The 19747-nt window shown below is 30.9% G+C and overlaps 1 protein-coding gene and 1 pseudogene across 1 annotated transcript; one reads left to right on the top strand and one right to left on the bottom strand.

The window, feature by feature from the left end:
* The first annotated feature begins 5090 nt into the window (after positions 1–5090).
* Positions 5091–9158, top strand: LOC105799132 (serine carboxypeptidase-like 51). The gene is made up of 13 exons (XM_012629531.2): positions 5091–5434; positions 5544–5638; positions 5736–5843; positions 5938–6178; positions 6247–6290; positions 6385–6452; positions 6544–6649; positions 6740–6945; positions 7046–7115; positions 7263–7313; positions 7577–7629; positions 7964–8096; positions 8618–9158. Exons 1-13 carry the CDS (start codon positions 5302–5304, stop codon positions 8693–8695), a joined length of 1386 nt encoding a protein of 461 aa, XP_012484985.1. The 5' UTR covers positions 5091–5301; the 3' UTR covers positions 8696–9158.
* A 6085-nt stretch (positions 9159–15243) lies between these two features.
* Positions 15244–19206, bottom strand: LOC105797652 (double-stranded RNA-binding protein 4-like; annotated as a pseudogene).
* Positions 19207–19747: the final 541 nt, after the last annotated feature.

Raw genomic sequence — 19747 nt, 5'->3', positions numbered from 1 at the left:
GATTACATATCTCAGATTACATTTTAATCACTTATGTTTGAAATGTCACATTTTAGTCACATGTTATCGTGTTGTAACATTTTAGTCACCGAATCGTTAATTGTTGTTAATGTTGTAACGAAAGCTAAAGTAACACGTTAAATCATCATTTCAAATAAAATTTTAGGTTAAATTATTCAATTGGTCTGTATATTTTTTTTCATTTTGAGCAATTTAATTCTTTTTTTATGTTTTTAACTTTTTTTCTTTATTTTCCATTCTCTTCTGCTTCTCTCTCTGTTTTCCTCTCTTCTTCATTTCTTTTAATGTAGTTTTTCTATGTTTTTCATTTGTTAAAACTAGTCTACAAGCTCGCCTCACTCAAAAAAATTAAATTTGTCAAAGAAATAAAAGTATAGAGATTAGTTTTAACAAATAGAAAACTCAGAAAAACTACGTTAAAAGAAATGGAGATGGGAGGAAAAAAAAGGGAAAAGCAGAAGAGAATGCAAAAAAAGAAAAAAAAAAGGAAAGTTAAAAGAACATAAAAGAAAACAAATTAAATTGTTCAAAACGAAAAAATATGGGGACCAATTGTATAAATTAACCTAAAATTTTTATTTGAAATGATGATTTAACGTGCCACGTCAGCTTACCGTTACACCGTTAATAGCTTAGTGACTAAAATGTTACAATGTAATAATGTAAGTGACTAAAATGTAACATGAGATAAACAAAAGTGACTATTTTAATAGTTTAACCTTTACTAAATAATTATCTTAATATTAATTATGTGTTTGAAGATGATATTCATACCCCATGATTAACCATATAAAGCCAAATTGTGCTATAAAAATGGAAACCTTATCGCTTACAAACCAGACCTTTATGAGGACTAAAATGGGGATTTTATTTTCAGTACTTTCAAAAAGATTATTAAGCAATTTTAATTATTTTTTGTTAAAAAGGAAAGAATATATTCATTCTGTTTTAGGTGAATGGGACATATAAATTTTAAAAGATAATTAAGTGGATTTACTATAATTATTACCTCTCATGCTAAATACATCTTCAATTTTTCCATTTAAGGTCACATTTTCTTTCCTTGAAGCTCTTAAATGTAAATACTAAATTGTAGGGGAAATCTCGAAGGATCATTATTTTAAAATTTTAAATTAATAGAAAAAATTCAATTACTTTTCTTTTAACATTTTAATATAATTAAAGGTATGATGATAAATTTAGTCTTTAACGTTCACATCTTTATCAATTTGGTTCTTTTTTTTAAAGCTAAATTTGGTCTTCAACATTTTAAAAAGAGTCAAATTGTTGTTTTTCCTTTTTTGACAAAAATATTGGTAAACTTCTAAGGCATAATGCCAAAATTAGCCCTTAAAGTTTACATATTTTTGTCAATTTGGTCCTTATATTGTTTTAAGCTAAATTTGGCCGTTAACCTTTCAAAAATAGTAAAATCGCTTTTAAAAAAAGTAAAACAGAAATGCTGACTAAAATGTTATTTTTTTTAATGATGTTGGCATGATAATACGCGTGACAGTTTATGTATACTTTATATTGACAAGGTATCAGTATGTCTTATATGTCATGTCATTAAATAATTTAATATTATAAAAATATTCAAAAAATAAAAGATATATAAAAAGTTTGTAAAAATTGGCATGAAATACATGTGGATTGTCATGTGAGCTGCCATGTTTAAAATTCAACGTTTCAGTCAATATTTCCATTAAAAAATAACAATTTGACACTTTTTGAAAAGTTTATGATTAAATTTGGCTCTCACTTTGACTCTTTTTAGAAGGGGGAGAGCCAAATTTAACTAAAAAAAAGAATATCGGCCAAATTGACAAAAGATGCAAACATTAAGGGCCAAAATTGACATTATGGCTATTTCTAAACATGGTAGCTCACATGGCCATTTATGTATAATTCATGCTAATTTTTCCGAATAATTTATATTTTGTGAATTTTGAATTTTTTTAAATATTTTATAATTTTTAAATTATTTGTTGATATAAGATGTAAAACAACTAATGCCACATCGGCATGCAATAGATATGGACTATCAAATGGATTGCCACCCTAACGTTGTTAAAAATTAATATTTTCGTTTAAAAAATATTTCTTGAATAAGTTATTAAATTATTAATTTTGCATGAAAAATCAAATTATGAAAAGAAGAGTTCAAGACTTAAGTTTTGGGGAAAAAAAGCTAATAAAATTATATTAACATTACAGCCATTACAAATCTATAGAAACATAAGTTTTTTCATTATTTATTAAGAAAAAAAGATTTTTGGCTTCTCTTTTTTTCTTTATAATTTTAAAATTAATGGTAGTAGAAGAGGTTCGATTTTTTTAAAAATAAAATTTTAAATTCAAATCTAATGAAAGAAGAAAACAGAGTTAAAAGAGTTTTCTTTCATTTTAAAATCGAAATTTACTCAGAACTTAATATAATTATACCGGAGAAGAAAATAAAGCAAAGATGTGTTTGTAGTTTTCACTTACTGCAAAAAGTGGCATTTTCAGCAATAAATACATTCCAAAGAAAACTTCTTAGCAAAGGACAATATTGGGTCTTTAATCGTGGAAATTTAAGCATTGTTTTGTTTTTTTCCAATCTTTGATGATAAAGTCAAGGCTTTGAAACTAAGTACAATATATAAAATTTCATTATGTGAAGTTTGAGATAAATATTATTATTATTGCATTGAGTTGAGAAAAAATTAATAAGAGTGTAATTAAAGGATAAAAATATTATGGAGCGAGTTAAATTGTATTTTATTTATTTATTAAAAAAAAAGTAAATTAATTCCTATACGTTAGATCAAAAAGTAAATTGATCATTTTGCTAAAAATTTCATCCATTTTTTTGCTGTTAAAAATTTATTATTGTACATCAACATGAGGTACACATGACACAACATATGTCATTATTTGATTATTTTGTTAACCACATCAGTTTTTAACCGTAAAAGCGAATGGAAATTTTAACATAAATGACCAATTTGCTTTTTAATCTAATGTACAGGAATTAGTTTGCCCATTTTTTTGAATAAAAAAGGCAAAATACAATCTAACTCCTAATATAAAGATCTCCATGATACTTTTAGTGTCATTGAGCCTCCTAATCAAGTTGATTCCTTACCATGTTTAAATTTGTTTCAATTTATGATTACTCATATCCCCACAATTCAGTACATGGGTGACTTTTAAGCTTTATTTGTTGTTGTCCAGCTCCTCCATTTGTTCTCCGATGAAAAGCTCATAAATATATGCATTGGTTAAGGTTTTTCTTATATTAATTTCCTAAAAGTTTTAAAACTTAAATTATAATTGATCACGCATTAAGCAATTAATACTTGTTTTATTATGTTGATGATTGATAGGTATGATATTATAAAATCTGAGAACAGCTTGTCAAAATATCCACCCCAAATTCCATTCTTTACAGCTAAGTTTAGCAATGTGAACTATGAAGGGACCCAAATGTGGATCCCAAACTGCAACGCAACCTTTTTTTCTCTAAATATCATCAATAAATTAAAAATTTGTAATAAAATGGTCAAATTCTACAAAAAGCTCCCTATAACATCTTCTTTTTTCTTTAAGTATTTAGCTAGCCATTCTTCTACAATTTGATTACTTCTCGTCTTTCTACTCTTTGAAATATACATTTTAAGTCCTATGGTAACAGTACCATAAAATCTCTTGTACTATATTCTGGATTGCATTTTAGTCTCTCTACTAAAAAAAGGAGAGAAAATTAGGCCCTGTATGTTAGATGAGTGAACAAAATAGCTCTTTTGTTAAAATTTGGAGTTTATATATAAGGTATAATAACAAATTTAGCCCTCAAATTTTACACATTTATTCAATTTGACCCTTACTCTTTTATTGGGTTGGTATTGTTATTTTTAATTAAAAATTATAATTTAAAATTTTTATAACATTTTTTATAAAATTTGTTTATAATGTTTATGATTTTCTAAAATAATTTTCAAACTTTAAAAGGGCTTAATTGATTTTTTTAAAAATATGTTACTAAAGCCTTTTTGACCCTTTAGCCTTACTAGTTTTAAAAGTTTCTAATTTACTCCAATAAAACAATAGGGATTAAATTGAATAAATGTATAATTGTTGAGGGTTAAATTTTTTATATAAATACCACATTTTAACGACGGGTTGTTTTGCTTACTTACCTAATATACATAGACTAATTTACTTATTTTCTCAATAAATGAGCTAAATTGCAATCTAAAATATAAAACGAAGGGTTTGATGGTATTTTATCGATTATCCATTAAATTTGTTAAATAATTTGACATGGTTTATTTTTAAAATATATAATGATGTGAGATATACACTGAAACTTTTGTTTAGTTAAACATATTTTTTGAATGTGAAAGAAAGATGTAAAATATTTATCAAATTATAAAACAAAACACCATATATTTTAAACATTAGTAGAGGAAATTAATGTAAGCAAGTCGGCATGGTAACTAAAATTCACACAGATTAGAAATAATCAAATTATAATAGTAGAAGGATTAAATCTATCAAAAACTCATAGTATAGTAAAGAAGAAAGCAGGGTCAGTACTTTGATTGTTTCTTTGGAGTCTTATCCCAAATCCCTACAAAAATGGCTGAGATAACAATAATAAGATTTTGTTTCCTCTGAAGACTTTCAGAAGGAAACAGCAGAACTCCCATATATTTTTTAAACTTAGTAACTTATCCAAGCGTCTATTTCATTACAGCAGAAGACAAACAAACAAACAAGAACATGGCTGGCTACCTTCCTGCACTCAATCACTTCTTTAATAAATTCCTTTGAAGTTAATGTGCTTCTTCTTTAAGTAAAAGATAAAAAAGAAAATTAAAATTATTTTTGGTCCTCCACAAATATTTCCTCACCATGTGAAACTATGAAAGAATCTCATTATTGCATTAATCACTCTTTTCTTATATTAAATTAAAAGAGTATGGTATAATGTAATTTCAATTAATATTTTTAAAGAAAACCTTTTTGGCCCTGCACTGCAGGCTGTAATTGAAACTGAATTTAGATTTCAAATCAATAAAAAAAAATCAAATTCCATAAACAGAAATAGCAGCCTTTGAAGTTTTCACATAGTAATATTGTTTTTATTCTATGACTGATACAAAAAGTTCATATCCTATCACCTTGTGAGATTGGATGGTTATATAAAGCCTCATTTACCTCACACCCTTTGCTTCAAAGCTGAGAACTGTAGAGTGGGTTATCTGCAAACTTTCCATTTTAACCGAAAAAATGGGAAATTTCCATTTTCTTCTTCTCTTGGTTTTCTTCTCTTTTTCTTGTTTGTTCCATGGAGGAATCTCCAGAGCTGTTAAATCCCCAGGTGAATCAGAAGAAGTATGGGGTTATGTTGAAGTCAGACCAAGTAAGAAACAAAATAATTACCTTCATAATTTGCATAATCCTCATTCATTTTGGCTTAATGTAATTCAATCTGAATTGTTTTGTTTTTGTTTTTTTGTTTTTATAAATAGAAGCACATATGTTTTGGTGGCTTTACAGAAGTCCTTACAGAGTTGAACAGCCTTCAAAGCCATGGCCAATCATTCTTTGGTTACAAGGTGGACCTGTAAGTAATCTATATGAATAAAATATTCAGAGAATAGTTTGGACTTTTTTTTTCTTTTTTCTTCATGTTCTGTAATCCAAATTGTGTTTTTCTAAAGGGCGCCTCAGGAGTTGGAATTGGAAATTTTGAGGAGATTGGGCCATTAAATACGGATTTGAAGCCAAGGAATACCACTTGGTTGAAAAAAGCTGATCTTTTATTTGTGGTTAGTCATCCATAATTCACAAAGAAAAAAAAGAAAAAAAGATGTGTGCGTGTTTTTCTTTTATCGCAAATTTAATGATTTTAATGCGATATAGGACAACCCAGTTGGAACAGGGTACAGCTATGTGGAAGATACAGAGATGTTGGTGAAAACTGATAATGAAGCAGCAAGTGATTTAACTACTTTGTTGATGAAATTATTTAATACAATTGAAAGCCTCCAAAAGAGTCCATTGTACATTGTGGCAGAGTCTTATGGAGGAAAATTTGCTGTCACTGCTGGATTATCAATTCTAAATGCTATTGATGCTGGTAAATTGAAGCTCAAGCTTGGAGGTAAACACCAAACACCCCTTTGTTGCCATTAATAATCCACCAAATAATTTGTCTTCAAACAAATATAGGAGTTGCCTTGGGAAATAGCTGGATCTCACCAGAGGATTTTGCAGTAAGTATCTTCATGTAAATTGTTAAATTCCCAGGGAAATTTGCAGAATTCTATGCCTGCATTTGGGTATTATCTAAAATATGGATGATTACAGTTTTCTTGGGGGCCTCTTCTTAAGGATGTTTCAAGGCTAGATAACAATGGCTTGGAAAAATCGAACAGGTCTAGAGATTTTTTATTTTTTTCCCCTTTTCTTTTGCCAAAAAGCAAATGTATTTGTGTTATCTGATAAAATCCCATTTGGAAAAACCAGTCTGGCCGAGAAGATTAGCCAGCAACTCAAAGATGGTCAATATACTGATGCAACTGACACATGGAGTCGACTTGAATCTGTAATTGGTGCCAACAGCAATTCAGTGGTATGCTAATTTTTCATTTCTTTTTTTCACAGTTGGCCACAAAAATTGTTTCTTTTTTTTTTCTCCCCCTAAATATGAGTAAATTTGCAGGATTTCTACAATTTTCTTCTGGATTCAGGGATGGGACCTGTAGCTTTAACAACTTCAGCATTTTCCAATGGAGTTTTTTCAGTCAATAGATACTCAAGATATTTGAGTTCCTTGAGGGTTTCACCAGGCAATGATGGACCTGATCTTGATACTTTGATGAATGGGGTCATCAAGAAGAAGCTTAAGATCATCCCTGATAATGTCACGTAAGGATTTTAATTCCTCTGTTATTTGAAACATAATTTCTGCAAATGTACTCTTTTAACATTTTGATCCAAAAGCACCAATATTCATGTGTTTTAACAGATGGGGAGGGCAATCAGACTTTGTTTTCTCATATTTGTCAGGTGATTTTATGAGGCCAAGAATTGCTGAGGTAAAAAGTTAAAAAGTTTTTTAACAACCAGTAGTTAAAATTGCTTAACCAAAATTATCTTGACCTTTTGCTTGTGTTTCTCGTTTGACTTCAAGAGGGATGTTAAGTGTCTCTAATTTCTATGTTTTGTTGATTTTTTCCCTTCAGGTTGATGAACTCCTTTCAAAAGGAGTAAATGTCACTATATACAGTGGGCAGGTAAGACTGTTCCAAACTTTCTCAGCTACCATAAACAACTTTTTACACCCTAAATATATTTTTTCCTTTAAGTCAAACTAACTTATAATAAACAAGTATATGCTACTTTTACTGCTATTTGAGTCAAATGCGACCCAAAATAATTCCATGAAGTAGCTGAATTTAGGGCAGCTTTTACCTGTTTTTTAGGGTTTCTTTTTGTGGTTTGAATTTTTACCATTAATTAATGATGGTATTGTTGGATGGATGATGGGTTATTGCAGCTTGATGTGATATGTGCAACAAAGGGAACTCAAGCTTGGCTTGATAAGCTCAAGTATGACTCTTATTTTCCCTTTCTATCTATGCCTTATTGGCCCTCCAAAAACACACCTACCTTTAATGCATTTTATCTGTTTCTTTCTTTAATTACTTCTATTAGCAAATTCTAAGGTTATGCATTTATAAGGTTTAAGATTAAGTAATTTAGACATCTACACTCAGTACAAATATGTTGGAGCACATGCATTAAAAAAAACTTGAGCCTTTTTAATAGTTGAATATATGCAATATTTGACATTGGGAAGAAATGAGGATTATATAAACATATGGACTCTTGGAGGTATATAGTTCATATATATATATATATATTTATGTATTAATGTATTTAGGTGGGAAGGATTGAAAGAGTTTTTAAGCAAGGATCGAAATCCTCTTTACTGTAAAGAGGATCAAGCCACCAAAGGGTTCATCAAATCATACAAAAACCTGCAATTTTACTGGATTCTTGGGGCTGGACACTTTGTAAGTCTTCTAAATCATTATTTATCAATAACCCCATCTTTTCAATCTCAAGAAATACTATGATTGTCATGTCTCCATCCATCACCATCATATATTTATGATCATCATGCATGCTATTATTAGTGGAAGAACAAAGGTCATAGACTCATCATATATATAAAAAAATTGATCAAAAGAAAAATACACGAAAAATAATACTATGGTTGTAGTATTGACAAATTAGACATGCAACAATATCACAATATATGGTTGCAGAATGTCGATATATGTATATAATAAAATGAAATTAGTCAATGAAAAATTTATGGTGAAGGGAAGACAGAGCACTGGACACTGTCAGTCAATCGACATGTCTTTTCTGACAATTTATATATGTATAGATATCCAAGAATAAAATAAAAATTAGTCATTTATTGCTGTAAAAAGGCATTAGAAGTTATATGCATTATGAAGGTGAATTTAAGGTTGTTAATATTATTATTAAGACTAATAATTAAAATTTAATGAATTATTGAATGCAGGTGCCTGTTGAGCAACCCTGTGTAGCTTTAAACATGGCTGCGGCAATCACACAATCCCCAGCTGCATCAACTTCATAACCCCAAAACAAGAAAGAATTGATGGGATTTATTGACATTTCAATAACAATGAAAAATAATAAAAAAGAAGGGTAAAAACGACAAGGAAACAGAGGGATTGGCATATCTTATCTTCAGAATTAGTAGTTCAGAAGCTGAGAGACTACACGTAAAGCAATTATTAAACAGAGGCAGGTAGATTATTGATGCTATTATGTTGCTCTGCTCCAAGTTGTACTTATCATTTACAGGAGAGGAAAGAAAAAAGAAAATAAGTGAATTCCTTTGACATAAAAAATTGATTTTTAGATAGTTATGATAAAAGCGAAAATTAAATTATAAATTTTTGACTTTACATAAATTTAGATCCAAATTATATATATGTATTAAAGCAATTAGCTTGGTTCTATATATATGCATGCATGGTGCACTGATACAAGAAGCTAAAATTCCTATATATATATATATATGTTGGGATCATGAATTTTGACAGAGTAAATCTTAGACTGTGCAGTGCATTGTGCTTTTGACCGGGTCGTAAGAAATATACCCAAAACCCAAGAGAAAAGAGAAAGAACGTTAGGGGAGACTCTGAGAGGGTCTTCACTGCAAGGCAAAAATGACAAGAAACAACAAAATAACTATATTCTGCACGCAATCTAACACCCCAACTGGCCAACCCAACATTTATTATAGTCCCTTGCCCTTCCCTACACGTCGTTCAGTTTAGTTTTCAATTTTTGTATGTTAATTTTTAAATTTTTAGATTAATTTTGATAAAATAAAATTTGTTTTATGAGTTTTGAATTTTATTTTACACAATTTCAATTTTTTCCATAAGTATTTTTTAAAAATAATAAACTTTCAAGAACTTTTCAACTATTTTCACTATTTTAAATATAAATATTTATTTTTATATCATAAACAATTAGAATTAATTATATATTAAATAAAAATAGGATTCAATTCGATTTTGGATAACCGTGATTTTTAAACTTGAATTTCATAAATTTTCCAAATACCTTAATTTGAATCGGTTTTCAATTTTTTCAATTTTTTTCAACCCTACCCTTCCCTTCCTCTATTAATTTTTTCCCAAAATAATTAATAAAAATAATAAAAATCCTTCTAGATTATGTAAACTCATCATCTATATTGAATACATTGAAGCATTTTGCACTCAATACTATTTATATAAAGTATCATATAAAAAGTATATGTTAGAATTGAGTGACCGAATCCTTATTTAAATAAAATATAGTGGTAAAATAAAATAAAAGTAAAATCCATATAGAACTACACTTCTTTTATTTTATTTTAGAATAAGGTTTAAAAACGTTATTAAACTCCATCTATTTGATATTGATTAGAATAAGGTATTTCAATTTTACTACACTCCTATTAGAATATGGTTTTACAAGCCTAAAAATAGATATAGTCTACTCTTGTAATTATTCGAATTCGACATAGTGAATTTTCTTCTCATCTGCCTGTGGTTTTTTTCTGAAAGGGTTTCCACGTAAAAATCTGTGTTCTTTATTGTTTCTTTCTATTTTTTTCGATATATTGTCATTACCAACATTCTATTTTTTCACATATTGGTATCAGAACTTCCGGGTTGTTCATTTCAATCATGATAATGATGTCTTTAAAGTATGAAATTTCGCTGTTGGATCGCAACACCAGATTCGCATTGTGGCAAATAAAGATGCAGACAGTTCTTGCACAGATGGACTTAGAGGATGCCCTACTAGGGATAGATAAGATGCCTTCAACATTGACGGTGGAAGAGAAAAAACGTAAAGATCAAAGGCATTAACACAGTTACATCTGCATTTGTCTAACGAAATTTTACAAGATGTGCTAAATGAGAAGACCGCCGCTGCATTATGGAAGAGGCTAGAACAAATATGTATGTCGAAAACTTTAACCAGCAAGTTGTATATGAAGCAGCGTCTTTATGCTCATAGTTTGGAGGAAGGTGCGTCTGTGCACGAACACTTAACAGTTTTTAAAGAAAGTCTCTTAAACTTGGAGGCCATAGAGGTTTAGTATGATAAGGAAGATCTAGGGTTGATTCTACTTTGTTCGTTGCCCCTGTCATATTCAACCTTTAAAGACACAATTTTATATAGCTGCGAGTCTCTCACAGTTGATGAGGTTTATGATTCTTTGACCTTGTATGATAAGATAAAATATCTTGTGATTAAACTCGACTCTCAAGGAGAGGGTCTCATTGTTCGTGGGAGACAAGATCGGAATGCTGATGATGATCGTGGAAGGACACAAGAACAGAATCCTCACGGTAAATCTAAAGGTAGATCGAAGTCTTCAAACAGAGGAAAAACTTGTAACTTCTGCAAGAAGAAAGAACACATTAAATCTGAATGCTATAAGCTGCAGAACAAGGTCAAAAGGGAGGCTGCGAATCAAAAGGGAAAACAACTAGAAAAATCTGGTGAAACTAATGTTGTAGAAGACTACAGCGATGGTGAACTTCTAGTCGCTTCTGTCAACAATTCTAAAGTGAGTGAGGAGTGGATCCTTGATTTGGGCTACACCTTCCACATGAGTCTCAATCGGGATTGGTTTACAACTTACGAAACAGTGTCTGAATGTGTTGTTTTGATGGGAAATAATGCTTTGTGTAAAATTGCAGGTGTTGGAACGATTAAAGTTAAGATGTTTGACGGAGTTGTCAGAACATTTAGTGACGTGCGACATGTTCCAGAATTGAAGAGAAATTTAATTTTGTTGAGTACTCTTGATTAAAAGGGTATAAATACACAGTTGAAAGTGGGGTTTTAAAGATTTCCAAAGGTTCCCTCGTTGTAATAAAATGGCAAAGAAAGACTGTCAAGTTATATGTTTTGCAAGATTCTACTGTTACTTGTGATGTAACTGTCGCTTCCTCTTCATTGTCAGATGATGATATTACTAAACTTTGGCATATATGCCTAGGGCATATGAGTGAGAATGGCATGACAGAATTGAGCAAAAGAGGACTTCTTGATGGGTAATGAATTTGCAAACTGAAGTTCTGTGAGCACTGCGTTTTTAGGAAGCAAAAGAGAGTTTGATTCACCAAAGGAATCCATAACACGAAGGGAACGTTAGAGTATATTCATTTTGATATGTGGGGGCCATCCAGAGTGCCTTTGAGAGGTGGAGCTAATTATATGCTAACTTTTATTGATGATTTTTCCAAAAAAGTTTGTGCGTTTTTCGTGAAGTAGAAAAGCGATGTGTTTTTCGCATTTAAGTATTGGAAAACTATGATTGAAAAATAGATGGGAGAATAAATAAAACACCTCCAAACAGACAATGGCTTAGAATTCTATTCTGATGAGTTTAATGAACTATGCAAGTTAGAAGGGATCGTGAGACACTTGACAATTTGTCACACTCCACAACAAAACGGCATTGCAGAACGAATAAACAGAATGATCATGGAGAAAGTTTGATGTATGTTGTCAAATGCTATCTTATCGAAGCCGTTTTGGGCCGAAGTAGCCTCTGCTGCATGTTTTTTGATCAATCGATCTCTATCCATTGCCATTGAGAAAAAGACTCCACAAGAGGTGGTCTGGAAATCTTGCTGATTATTCTGATTTAAAGATCTTTAGGTGTCCTACGTATGCTCATATTGATAATGGAAAATTGGAACCGAGATCCATTAAATGTGTTTTTCTTGATTATAAAACTAGTGTAAAAGGGTATAAGTTATAGTGTCGTGAAAATAGAAAAGTTGTGATTAGCAGAGATGTTATTTTTGATGAAACTACTATGCTACATAACTTATCTCTTAAAAACTCTTCAATAAAGAACACCAAAAGTAGGTGGAACATTAGATTAATCTAGAATCTACAACAGAGTCAACTCCTCAAGCTAGTACAAAAATTCAGAATAGAGTTGCTTCTTCACCACAATACTCTATCACCAAAAATAGAACTAGAAGAGAAATTAAACCTCCAAAGAAGTATACAGATATTGATCTAGTTGCTTATGCTTTAAATGTGGCTGAAGATATAGATGCAAACCAAAAGCCTTATTCTGAGGCGGTTAGCTGTGAAAACTCAGAAAAGTGGATGTTTTCTATGCAAGAAGAGATGAAACCACTCCACAAAAATAGAACATGAGATCTTATGAAACTTTCTAAAAGTAAAAAGGCTATTCGTTCTAAATGGGTGTTTAAAAAGAAAGAAGGGACTATAGGAGTTGAAGAACCCAGATATAAAGCAAGGCTTGTTACAAAGGGTTATAGTCAAATTCCAGAAGTGGGCTTCATAGATGTGTTCTCCCCAGTTGTGAAGCATAGTTCGATTCGAGCTTTGCTTGGTATAGTGGTCATGCATGATTTGGAGCTTAAGTAGTTAGATGTAAAAACTGTATTTTAGCATGGAAAATTTGAAGAGGATATTTACATGTAACAACCAGAGGGTTTTACAGTCTCGAAAAAAGAGGACTATGTTTGCTTGCTGAAAAAGTCCCTTTATGGTTTGAAACAATCACCATGACAGTGGTACAAGAGGTTTGATTCCTTTATGACTTCTCATGATTTCAAAAAAAATATTTGTGACAGTTGTGTTTACTTTAAGTAAAACAATGATGGTTCTTTTTGTGTATGTAATCATTTATATTGATGACATGTTGATAGCAGCGAAAGATAAATGAGAGACAAGAAAGGTCAAAGCCCAATTAAGTGAAGAATTTGAGATAAAAGATTTGAGACCAACAAAGAAGATACTTAGTATGGAGATTCTCAGAGATAGAGAAGCAAGTAAATTGTATCTAAGTCAGAAGGGGTATATTGAAAAAGTTCTTTGCAGGTTCAATATGCAGAGTATTAAACCTGTTAGTACTCCTTTAGCAACCCATTTCAGACTTTCATCAGCTTTGTCTCCACAATCAGATGATGAGATTCAGTACATGTCACATGTTCCATATTCTAGTGCAGTGGGATCTCTCATGTATGTTATGGTTTGTTCACGTCCGGATTTATTATATGCAGTTAGTGCAGTTTGTAGATACATGGCGAATCCCAGTAAAGAACACCGGAAAGCAGTTCAGTGGATTTTAAGATACTTATAAGGTACTACTGATGTTTGCTTACAGTTTGGAAGAACTAGAGATGGAGTCATTGGGTTTGTTGATTCTGATTTTGCTAGAGATCTTGATAGAAGAAGTTCTTTCACAGTTTATGTCTTTACAATCAGAGGTTGTGGAATCAGTTGGAAAGCCACTTTGCAAACTACAATCACTTTGTCTACCACTGAAGCTGAGTACATGTCGATTACTGAGGCTTGTAAAGAAGCCATTTGGTTGAAGGGACTCATTAGTGAACTCAATAAAGACCTTCAAATCAGTACAATATTTTGTGACAGTCAAAGTGCCATCTTCCTTACAAAAGATCAAATGTTTCATGAGAGAATAAAACACATTGATGTTCAGTATCATTTCGTTCGTGATATTATTGCTCGTGGTGATATTGTTGTAAACAAAATTAGTACTCATGAAAATCCTGTAGATATGATGACTAAGTCACTTCTTATAACCAAGTTTGAGTATTGTTTAGACTTGGTTGGTGTTCATTGTTGAAGTTAAACCCTTAAAGGGTTTTATGGAAGAGGTGAATAACTTGTTTTGTTGATAGTTCACGATGAAGAACTTGTTCATTGAGAATTCGTGTCAAGGTGGAGATTGTTAGAATTGAGTGACTCAAATCCTTATTTAAATTAAAAATAGTAGTAAAATAAAATAAAAGTAAAATCCATATAGAACTACACTTCTTTTATTTTATTTTAGAATAAGGTCGTTTAAACCTTATTAAACTCCATTTATTTGATATTGATTAGAATAAGGTGTTTCAATTTTACTACACTCCTATTAGAATATAGTTTTACAAGCCTATAAATAGACATAGTCTACTCCTCTTGTAATTATTCGAATTCGACATAGTAAATTTTTTTCTCATGCCTGTGGTTTTTTCTCGAAAGGTTTCCACGTAAAAATCTGTGTGTTCTTTATTTTTTCTCTTTTCTTTGCGAAATATTGTCATTACTGACATTCTATTTTTTTCACAGTATATATATATTTTTCTGGAATATATAAAATATTGCTGCTAGATAAATGAGTAAATGCCATTGCTCTGCTATATAAAATTGAAAGGGTAAGACTTCTTTCTTTCTTTTTTACTTGAATTATTTATAGAAAAATAAATTAATATTTCCTATCATAAATAGTCTCATATGTCAATAGTTCATAATAAATAAAATGTATAAAGTTTTCTAATTTATAATTTTAGTCATGTCCAATATTATTAACTAGCTCATAAATTTCCATAAAAAAAACTCTAATTATGTTTAAGATTTTGAATTGGTTTCTAATCCAATTCCTATGGAATCAATACTATAGTTATTTAACTCCAGCTTGATAAAATTTTAAACTCATTCTTGTTTTTAAATTGTTAACTTAAACTCACTCCAAATTCAAGAGAAGGTACAGATTGTATTGATCTTCCAATTGTGCCTGCAGTCATGAACTCATGACCTACAATCAGTACCTTCTCCTTATTTTGGAGTATTGAACTCAAGGCGTGGATGTTTTGCTCTAGAGCTTAGGTGTATAGTATTTGGAACATGGTTAGTGACTGCAATAGCTTCAACGTTTGTATTATTATGATTCAGTCTGTTTGCCCCAACATGTGTATTGTCAAAACTAGAATCCTTAGCTTTATTCAAAACATCATAAAGTTTTGCTTTGGATTTTATGATCTTTGAAACAATAGTCTCATACCTATCATCAGTTGTATTAATGATTCAACAAAGAGATGAGAACTTATCAAGCTAATAAGTGGCTTAAAATCATGGTATGTTTACACGTGTGCACGCACATATATATGTTTGAAATTTTTTTAAATAGGAGAAGAAAGATTCCAAGAAGTGATTGTATGATAACACGTGCAGCTAATTGTTTAGCCTCCTTATTTCTACTAGTTTCCCCTCTATAAGTCGCACCATTGAAAACTAAAGTAGACACGAAAAGGGGAAGCACTCCTCCTGAATGAATGGTATTTTATTGTATGTTGGCATTTCTAGATTCATTTTCACCACAAATTCATTTAAGATAGACTTGCGAAATACCGTATCCTAAAGCACGAGCAACCAAAAGTTTAGCAAACCCTAAAGCAATTATCTTACTTCTATTTTATATGCAAGTATGATATACCTATTTAACAACCCTTAGTTAAAGAAAACATTTTCCATTTCCTATTCTCATTTACACTTTAACACCTCATTAGGTTATCTAGTGTATTTAACATAACAAATCGCTTAATTATCACATAAGTAATAAAATAGTTAGTCATAAAATAAAGAATAATTAGTATAAATTTATACTTGAAATTAGAAAGGTGAGTAAAACTCTTGTAAAAAAATATCACTTCAAAATAAGTAAAAGAATTCCTTCCTTTGCTCAAAACAAGTCATGAGAGTAGCTAAAATTACCAAGAAAAGTTAATTTATTGCTAACTCATACACTAAAACAAAGTTGAAAAAATAATACTTCAACAAAATGTAGCAAAAATGGAAAGATAAAAAGAGAGATAAATATTTGAAAATCCAAAACCAACGATTTTTTAACGTAGTTAGAAGTTTATGTCATTTATGGTAGTGGTTCAATACCATTGAAAATTGCGAAACAAAGATTTCCAAATTTAAATTGATAATTGAGATAGGAAATGGAAAACATTTTCAAAAACTAAATAACGCTTTCTTTTTCTTCATTCATTTTATTTGGCTTTCAATAGGGCACATATTTACTTATTTGCACTCTTCACAGTGTTATCTTCAAGTTTGTACACTCAAAAATAAATTTCCAATATATTTTCTACTAAATAGCAAAAAAATACTAAAGCGTTAAAAATTTTGCATAATTAGGGTAAAAATTGCATAATATCAAAGTCAGAAAACCTCTTTAAACTCTGTCCTCTTTTTATCATGGACTAGGATAATATTAGGAAAAAAAATTCCTACCAATTTGACTAGTAAGTTTCAAGACAAACAATTATGAATAAACATAAAATATTTAAATGAAGATGTAAGAATGCAACAAACCATATGACTGAGAGGACAACCTTCATCTTTTAACTTCTTTGATATACACTGTAGTGCATGTTTAGCAACATCCTGTTCGACTACTTTTCTCTTTGAAAAGGTGGCCTCAGGAGTATATGTTACACTATCAACTAACACACTTGACCGAAGCTGGGGTGCAAGCATTGATCCCTCATTAATAGTTTGACACATTGGAAGCTGTATGGATGGTTTTTGAGTGAACTCCTGTAACCTATTCTTATGGATGAGAGGACAACTTTCATCCTTTAACTTCTTCGATATATACTGTAGTGCATGTTTGGCAACATCCTGTTCGGTTGCTTTTCTATTTGAAAAGGTGGCCTCATAATTATATGTTACACCATCAACTAACACACTTGATGAAATCGGGTGTATCTTTAATGTGACTGGATTCGGGCCTAGTCGAACGATGAGTTTCGGGACCACAAATCCGACAAGGAAAAATATGACTATTATTATATTTTTATGGTTCTACGATTTTACGGAAAAATTTCGTAAAAATTTCGTTCAAAAATTTCGATGTTTGGGCACTCAATTTAGTAAAAAGGACTAAATTGTAAAAAGTGCAAAAGTTGAGTTCTACATGTTAGAAGTGTCAAACTGTTATGAAATTCTAAATTGGGGGTCCTTATGTGGTAATTAGACCATTAGTTAACTGATGGACAAAAATAGACATAAGAACTAGGTGAAATAGATTTTTTTAAATGGGGGCATTTTGGTCATTAGCAAATAAATAGAATTAAAATGGGAAAAAGATGGAAAAATGGTGTCCATCTTCATTAAGTTGCTGCCAAAATTTGGAAGACACCATAGCTAGGGTTTCTTTGCTTTCTCAAGCTCATAGTAAGTGCATCCTAGCCCCGTTTTTAATGTTCTTTGCATTCTTGAAATCCTCGTAGCACGGTTTAACTTATTTTATTGTTCATTCATGTTAGGGTTTATATTTGGAAAAATACCCATAGGTGAAAAGTGTTTATTTTTCTATTTTATGGCGGAATATGAAGCTAGAAATTATGTTAAACAACTTTTGCTAAACGATTTTAAACGAAAACGGGTAAATTGACATAATCGGTAAAAATAGTTAATGTTCAAAAGTATGTGTTAGAGTGAGAATTTGATGTTGCCATAGAAGGGAAAAATGTTCAGCATGTCATAAAACATAAGAATAAGTGATGAAGTTTAATTTCCGAGCTTGGGGACAAAAGTGTAATTATGCAAAAGTTTGGGGGCAATATTGTAATTTTTCAAAAAGTTGGGTGGTGGATTATTTTAATAAATGTGGATATTAAATGAGTTAAATTTTCCATTATAGATCAAGAAAGACGAGAAGACTACCTCAAACGGGGAAAAGAGAATGTAGTGGAGTAAATTACAAAATTTCGATATTTTGCACCGAGGTAAGTAAACATGTGATTTAATTCATTATTTTGATATTATTCAATATATGTTAGTATTTAATAGAACATAGAATAAATATTTGGCAAGATCCTAAAAATGTGGTTAGGTTGGGAAAGGTGGTAAAGTGTTGAAAATATGGGTTTCGGTTGAACACTCGGAAGAAGCCGGAGTACATTGAATATGAATGGGTTGCTAAGTGCTGATTCCCCGACTCATCGGTGGTTGCTAAGTGCTGATTCCACCGTATCTTTAAATATAAAGGGGGTTGCTAAGTGCTGATTCCCCCAAGGGGTTGCTAAGTGCTGATTCCCCAATTCATTGGTGGTTGCTAAGTGCTGATTCCACAGTATCTTTAAATGTGAAGGGGGTTGCTAAGTGCTGATTCCCCCAAGGGGTTGCTAAGTGCTGATTCCCCGAATGATTGGTGTTTGCTAAGTGCTGATTCCACCATATCTTTGAATGTGAAAGGGGTTGCTAAGTGCTGATTCCCCGAATCACTGGTGGTTGCTAAGTGCTGAATCCACCGTTAACGGTTAACATTCCGAGTGTTCAACGAGGAAATTGGGAAGGTGAATATTTATGTATGGTGGACAAATTTATGGGAGGAATATTGGGTTTGATACATAGTCAACCCATGTATAAGGTAAGAGGAAGTATCAAAAACTACAAAAGAGCAAATTAAATATAAAACTGTTTTGAACAACGGCAGTTGGGAAACTTTGAAAAATCACCATAAATGGTGGAAAATGAATTGGAGGTTGAATAATATATGAAATTAAATCTGAGTGAGTCTATTTTCATATGAAAGAAACAGAGCAAGCAAAAGAGTTGTATATTTGGGGATATTTGAACTTATTTGAGACAGGGCTGGATTGATATTGAAATCCCCTGTTCCCATTTTGGAAAATCACAAAAAATTGTACAAAAATAATTATGGCTGAAATTTATATTCCTGGATTCCTTATTGAGTCTATTTTTAATACAAACAAACGAGACCATTGTTTGAATTTTGTACAGCGAGTTAAGTAAATTTTAGTAAAGGGAGGTCAGAACCATCGGGTAGTGAAACAGGGGAATATTTAAAGAATAAACTGTACTAATTGGCTAAATAAAAAATTATGAAAATTTTATGATTGAAAGATATATGAGTCTAGTTTTGGGGAAAATTTACGGAACTTAATTTGGAGTTCTGTAGCTCCAGATAAAAATAAATTAGCGTCTATGACGCAGAAAGACAGTTTGCTGGAAATTAAACGAACCTTGAAATTTATGTGTGACTAAAATTATGTTGCTATGAAATCATGTGGGAAATTTATTTATTTGTCATATGTTTACTTACTAAGCTATATGCTTACTCTTTTTTATTTTCCCTTGATTATAGTGACATCAGCCAGCTCGGAATTTGGACGAAGTCAGGAAATCATCCACACTATCATAAAATTTTTGGGTATTTTGTAATTAATATTTTGAAATATGGCATGTATAGATGACTTTATGTGATGTGGTATAAATATATATATAGTGTTGTTCGGTTTAATAT

This window comes from Gossypium raimondii, chromosome 9 (assembly GCF_025698545.1).
Source record: "Gossypium raimondii isolate GPD5lz chromosome 9, ASM2569854v1, whole genome shotgun sequence".
NCBI classification, from domain to species: Eukaryota; Viridiplantae; Streptophyta; class Magnoliopsida; order Malvales; family Malvaceae; genus Gossypium; species Gossypium raimondii.
The sequence above is the reverse complement of the archived record's forward strand: the minus strand, read 5'-3'. Positions and strand labels throughout refer to the sequence as shown.